The sequence below is a fragment of the Balaenoptera musculus genome, chromosome 12, assembly GCF_009873245.2.
Source record: "Balaenoptera musculus isolate JJ_BM4_2016_0621 chromosome 12, mBalMus1.pri.v3, whole genome shotgun sequence".
NCBI lineage: Eukaryota > Metazoa > Chordata > Mammalia > Artiodactyla > Balaenopteridae > Balaenoptera > Balaenoptera musculus.
Window position 1 is genome coordinate 42354345 of NC_045796.1, and position 6484 is coordinate 42360828.

The window sequence follows — 6484 nt, forward strand, 5'->3', positions numbered from 1 at the left end:
TTTCAAAGACAAGGGGATAAACAGCAGTTCATTATTGTCTGCAAAAGAGCGCTTTGTAATTGGAAGACAACTATTGACTCAAATTTGAATTTTGTTCTTCCTGGATTTTATTTTCTAATTCTTTCATTGCTGCTGTGGCTGAGCTCTCTCATGTTCCAAAAATTCATCTCGAGGCTGAAATTCACATTTCCCTCTATACTAAGAGCCTGGCCACTCATGGCCTCCCAAATTCAATACACAATATATTTATCAGTATATTTCAAGTCTATTCTCTACTTGACAAAGGCAGAGGGACTCTTCTGTCTACAAAGGTCATATGGTTTTACCTTGCACAAGTAGGTAATTAGTCCATCTCTTCTATTTTTAATGCATTCTTACCATTGTTCTAAATAGCCCAGACTGGAGCATGTCCCCACAGGCCACCACCACAGTTTGTGTTATCAGGCTAAGTTATAAGATAATCACCATAGCACTTCTGGCTTGAAACTTTTCTCCTTCCTCCCCACAATTCCTCAGAACGGGTACTCATTGTTTCTTCCAGGTTTTGTTTTGTTATTTTAAGTGCTTGTGATTTGCCCTTGTTCAAGAAAGCATCTGCTCCATAAGCTATTCATCAGAAACCTGTGGTTCAAGAAGTTGCAAAGACCTTCCCCGGATTACTATCATCTCCCTTCTACATGAGGGTCGGTTTCCCCCAGGAGGCACCAAGTTACCGTTTCTGGCCTCTGGCCCACCAGATAGTAACACCTCTGCTTGGAGGCCAGGAAGAGCAGGCAGTACCTAGGATTAGGCAATAAGTAGTTTCCACATCCGGCACTCTGAAAACAATGCAATTACTTGCTATTTATCGTAAAGCTTTTTGCCTTTACCATAAAGCTGTTTCAACTGTACATGGTTCTAGCTTATGGCTACTTTCCAAGAAAGTCACTGTCTTGCTTGTCCATTTATTTATTCACTTAACAAATCTTGAGATCACAAAAAAGAAACAGATATAAAGAAAATAGATATAACACCATTTAGTGGGGGAAACATGCAATATCAATACATATATAAATACATAATATAATGATAGGTAATACTATATCATGTTAGGCGGCAAATGCAACAATGGAAAAATAAGCAGGATAGACAGACAGAGAGTAATGGGAAGTGTTATTTTAGATAGCGTGACCAAGGAAGGCCTCTCTAACGTGGTGATATGTGGGCAGAAACCTGAATGAAGTGAACAGGATGAATATCCAGGGAAAGAGCACTACAGGCAGAGAGAACTCCATGCGCAAGGGCCGTGAGGTGGAGCATGAATGTGTGATCCAAGAACAGCAGAGAGCCAATGGAATTGGAGTATGAAGAGCAAGGGGAAGGACATGAAGTCAGAGACTGGCCAGGAGCCAAATCCTGAAGGGCCTGTAGGCTTTTGGAACAAATTTGCGTTTTACGCTGTAAGTGTGATGAGAAGGCAGTGCCCACCCCACATCCCCCAGGGTCTGAGGGAGACACAGGAATCACAATGACTGCAAAGTCTAGACGTGCCATTTACTGCTATGGGGAAAAGCAGGTAGGGCCTGAGGTGGGGAAGGAAATCAAGAATCGGTGAGTGCCTATTCCACATTACGGGGTGATTATTGGCTCTTTATACACTTGAATCTTCAGAGTTTTCTTCCCAAATCTGCATGTACAATCAACTTCCAACTATTTTGGTCAAGGGAGGCAAGTAACAAGAAGGACAATGGAAAACTTATTTACATTTTATGCAGAGCTGATTTCAGACACCATTTTGAAGTAGGCAAAGTTTATGAAGTTTCCCAGCCTTTGAGTTCATCTCTTCCACACCCCACCCCAAATTTCCTTCTCCATATTGCCCCAGATTTCTTCTAAAGACATGTAGTATCCTCGTTTTCTGGTGTGTGTGTGTGTGTTTCTCTCTGTCTCTTTCTGCCCCCACTCATCACCACCCATGTGACTATGGAAAGGATCAGGTATCAGTCATTTACATCTTAGGATGAATTGAACCCCACATATAATATCTCCCTGCAATATTTGCCCTTTACACCTTGTCTCTAATTATGTGCTGAATATTCCCCTTAAGGGAATGTCTATTTAATTCTCCCCTTAAAAAGCACTGATATGTTTAGACACCTACAGATTTCACCTACAGGTAAGACATTATATAAAAATAAGAGTGATCCAACACAGTATATACCAGGGATGCTTCTTAAATGCCCTCTACTTCCCCAAGAAAGAAGGCAACATCCAGAAAAAGGTTTAAAAATAAAGCAGTCTACTGGGTAAAGAATAGTTATCTTTTAGTTACTGCTATGATGAATGTAATGTGTAAATAACAAAATATTGTCTGAGGTGTTGGGATGAAGGTTAATTGTCCAGACTGATCGTCAGAGCAAATGCCCCTAAGGCAAGTACGTGGAACAGACCAGTAAAGCCAGGAGCTACCAAGGATCCAGGAACATGACTCCAGGGAGCAATAGATCTGGAAAGAATGCAGAAATATCAGAAAGAATTTCTAAGAGGAGAAGCCACTAACACCACAGCTGTGGTTAGTTTTTCAGAGCTTCATGTTCATATATGTCAGCACAGTGTCTTAAAAGCCCCAGGGCCAAGGGAAGATCAATACCCATTGCTAAATCATATTTACCTTAAGTTAAATGCTTCTAGAAGAGTAAGTTCTTTGAATTCTAACTTTATGGCTGATTTTTCATCAAATTATTCATAAATATAATAAAAAAATGAAAGAACTATAGGTAGAATACTATTAATTTTTTGTTTTATTGAAGTACAGTCGATTTACAATGTTGTGTTAGTTTCAGGTGTACATCACAGTGATTCAGATATATATATATATATTCTTTTTTAGTTTCTTTTCCCTTATAGGTTATTATAAAATATTGAGTATAGTACCCTGTGCTATACAGTAGGTCCTTGTTTTTCATCTATGTTATATATAGTAGTGTGTTTATGTTAATCCCAACCTCCTAATTTATCCCTCCCCACAGAACACTATTAATTTTTATCTGTACCTATTAGTTGATACTCCTTTCAATATTACTACCCTGTTACCTTTCAGGTGAAAGCGAATGGGCCTGGGCCGAGCAGGCAGAGACAGGCGGCCTGATGGCTGGGGAGGTGCAAGCCAGGCTGCAGCGTTCCTGCCTGGCCACGGCAGCTTCACCCCTGAAAGTGTGCATCGTGGGCTCGGGGAACTGGGGTTCAGCTGTTGCAAAAATAATTGGTAATAATGTCAAGAAACTTGAGAAGTTTGCCTCCGTGGTCAAGATGTGGGTCTTTGAAGAAACAGTTAATGGGAGAAAACTAACAGACATCATAAATAATGACCATGAAAATGTAAAATATCTCCCTGGACACAAGCTGCCAGAAAATGCGGTTGCTATCCCGAGCCTCAGTGAGACTGTGTGGGATGCAGACCTGCTGGTGTTTGTCATCCCCCACCAGTTCATTCACGGGATCTGTGACGAGATCTCTGGGAAAGTGCCCAAGGGCGCGCTGGGCATCAGCCTCATCAAGGGCATAGACGAGGGTCCCGAGGGGCTGAAGCTCATTTCCGACATCATCCGAGAGAAGGTGGGCATTGACATCAGTGTGCTCATGGGAGCCAACGCTGCCAATGAGGTGGCTGCTGGGAAGTTCTGTGAGACCACCATCGGCTGCAAGGTAATGGAGAATGGCCTTCTCTTCAAAGAACTTCTGCAGACTCCAAATTTTCGAATTACGGTGGTTGATGATGCAGACACTGTTGAACTTTGTGGTGCCCTGAAGAACATTGTGGCCGTGGGAGCTGGGTTCTGCGACGGCCTCCGCTGTGGCGACAACACCAAAGCCGCCGTCATCCGCCTGGGGCTCATGGAAATGATCGCCTTCACCAGGATCTTCTGCAAGGGCCAGGTGTCCACGGCCACCTTTCTGGAAAGCTGCGGCGTAGCTGACCTGATCACCACCTGCTATGGGGGCCGGAACCGCAAGGTAGCAGAGGCCTTTGCCGGGGCCGGAAGGACCATTGAAGAATTGGAGAGGGAGATGCTGAATGGGCAGAAGCTGCAAGGACCTCAGACTTCTGTTGAGGTGTACCGCATCCTCAAACAGAAGGAGCTGCTGGACAAGTTTCCACTGTTCACTGCGGTGTACCAGATCTGTTACGAAGGTAGGCCCGTTCAAGAGATGTTGCCTTGTCTTCAGAGCCATCCAGAGCATATATAAAGTGAACTATGCAACATGTCAGGGAAAGGCATCAATCATTTGGATTCAGTGGAAACTAGGACTTGCCAACAAGATGTTTGCAGCATCGTAACTCCATCATGGATACTATGAATTTTTACAAGTTCAGTTTTGAATTGTGAGATGAAGTTCATTGGCTAAGATGTTACTGGGCAACAACTAGATGCACATATGTGAATGTGTGAGTGTGTGTTCCTTTCTCATTTTGTGGATGTTTCTATCAACCAAAATTGAAGGCCCTTTTTAAAAATTACTTTTGAAATTTTCCCACTGTGGTAGCTTGTAAGATTGGAACTATCGCAGCTAAAAGTTTTGGATCTAATTCATATGTATCTCAGTGAAGGGATTTTTTTCTCATTCTCTTGAGGTTAAAATTTAACCAGCATTAACACGGTAGAGTGGCAGAGTGACTGGGTTCAAAGATCAACATACTGTAACTTCTCAATACTATCTCAGAGCCAGCATAATTAACTACTTCGATTGTGGGTTGATTTATTATTTTAAACAATTACATATTTTTAATTAGGTAATCCACTTATATATATTCCTCTCACTACAGTTTTCTGCATTTTTAGCCTTTTTTCTCTTCATTAGCTACCAAATGTGCTTTCATAAAGGCTCAGCAGTAGCAGAAGACAGAAAACTCATCTGGGATTTTCCTGCTGTGACTGACACATTCTTCTGATTAATGACACATGTATGATGCTTTTTGTCAGGTAGTACTTTTATGCAAACATTTCCTTTGAGCCTCACAGAGCCCCTGAAAGGGGGCTGCTATTATTCATCATTTAAGATGCAGTCACTGTGCCTGGTTGCCTGGTGAGTAGGGGCAGAGCCAGAGTAAAGCCCAGTGGTCCTCCCCCTACCAAGGTGCCAGGACCTGCTCAGACATCACTGGGCTGGTTTGACCTCCTGCTAATTGGCGGTAGGATACACAGCCTTTACTGAGGCCATAGTCGGGCTTCCTGCAGCTGAGGTTTGTGCGGTTCCTTATCTAGAAGGATACTGTTCAAAGTGTGGACTTCTCTCCATCAGCTTCACCTGGAGTCTCTTAGAAATGCGGGTTCCCAGGTCCCAATCCAGACCTCTGAAGTGGGATCTTGTACCTATGCTTTGACATGTTTTCTGTGTGTTTCAATGTTCATTACAATTTGAGAACCACTACTTTAGAAAATTTACTTTATATTGACATTGGCATTTCTCAAACCATGTTCCATAGGAAATACGTGTCCCGGGACCCAGCGGTGGTTCCGGTGTTCCCTCCAAAGGTCCACTGAGTTTGGGAAAAGCTGCATCTGTACACCCCTCTTGAAGGGGTAGAATGTATGTTAGTTTGTTAGTGGAAACTGTTTATTTAACCCAGCAAGTCCCAGACATATAAGATTATGGAGATTTCTTTTGGCAAGAAAACTTACCAAAGTTTCCAAGGAACACTGTTCCTGGCTGAGGTGACCTTAGGACAGCTCAAGTATACCCTTCACTCTCTGCAAGAAATGAGGATGAATGACTACCTGTGGTATTATTCGTTCTGAACCTTTACAGTTCAGGTCTGCCATAGACCCCTGATAAAGCTTTAAGATGACACTCTCAGGTACGAGTAACTGGATGTCAACTTCACCAAAACACACGTTGTGTGGACTAAGTGCTTTTAATTCTAGAATTAGAATGGGAATTACTGTATCTCTTAAATGAGATTGGCTTCAGTATAACATTACAGTTACCTTACGTAGCACTTGATAAATATTAAGGGAACCTATGAATACCACTTATATATTCATGGATTTTCAGTCACTTTGAGATTTTGATCCTTTTTTATTTTCCAGCTTGGGACTTTTTTTCTTCTATACTTGAAATGATTTTTTGAATAGATTTTGCAGGAATTTTTTAAACTCCTATATACAGAAGTATGTGAAAGCACACAAAATCATACAAGTTTCATTGATTTTAGTGCCACTGTTAAGTCAATTTTTGCTTGTCTCATAATTAATCTTTTTAAAAGTTTGTACATAGGTAACAAAGTGTTACTTTTTAAGATACATAACAGGCTGTAAATTAATTGTGGAGTCTATTAAGTAGGATAATCAGATATGAGGAATTAGGATTTTGTCTTTTGTATATTCTCATCTGCATTCAGCTTCCTACTCTGGGTTTTGTACTTGAGCGTTTTTTCTTTATAAATGCCTTATTACCACTCTGAAGTCTCTGGCTGTACCACTTGAACATACTTATAATATTCCGC

At 41.6% G+C, this 6484-nt stretch overlaps 1 protein-coding gene across 1 annotated transcript; it reads left to right on the top strand.

Moving 5' to 3' along the window:
- The first annotated feature begins 1230 nt into the window (after positions 1–1230).
- On the top strand, positions 1231–4227 carry LOC118904989 (glycerol-3-phosphate dehydrogenase 1-like protein). The gene is made up of 5 exons (XM_036871208.1): positions 1231–1341; positions 1445–1590; positions 2118–2155; positions 3080–3396; positions 3466–4227. The coding sequence occupies exons 1-5, from the start codon at positions 1231–1233 to the stop codon at positions 4225–4227; spliced, it is 1374 nt and encodes a 457-aa protein (XP_036727103.1).
- The last annotated feature ends 2257 nt before the right edge of the window (positions 4228–6484 follow it).

Excerpts from the sequence above, each read along its gene's own strand:
- LOC118904989 (XM_036871208.1), top strand. The coding sequence starts at position 1,231 with ATGAATATCCAGGGAAAGAGCACTACAGGCAGAGAGAACTCCATGCGC. Across the intron at positions 1,342-1,444 it reads AGAGAGCCAATGGAATTGGA|TGTGATGAGAAGGCAGTGCC; the intron begins GTATGAAGAGCA and ends TTACGCTGTAAG. Across the intron at positions 1,591-2,117 it reads GGGAAGGAAATCAAGAATCG|CACTGATATGTTTAGACACC; the intron begins GTGAGTGCCTAT and ends CCCCTTAAAAAG.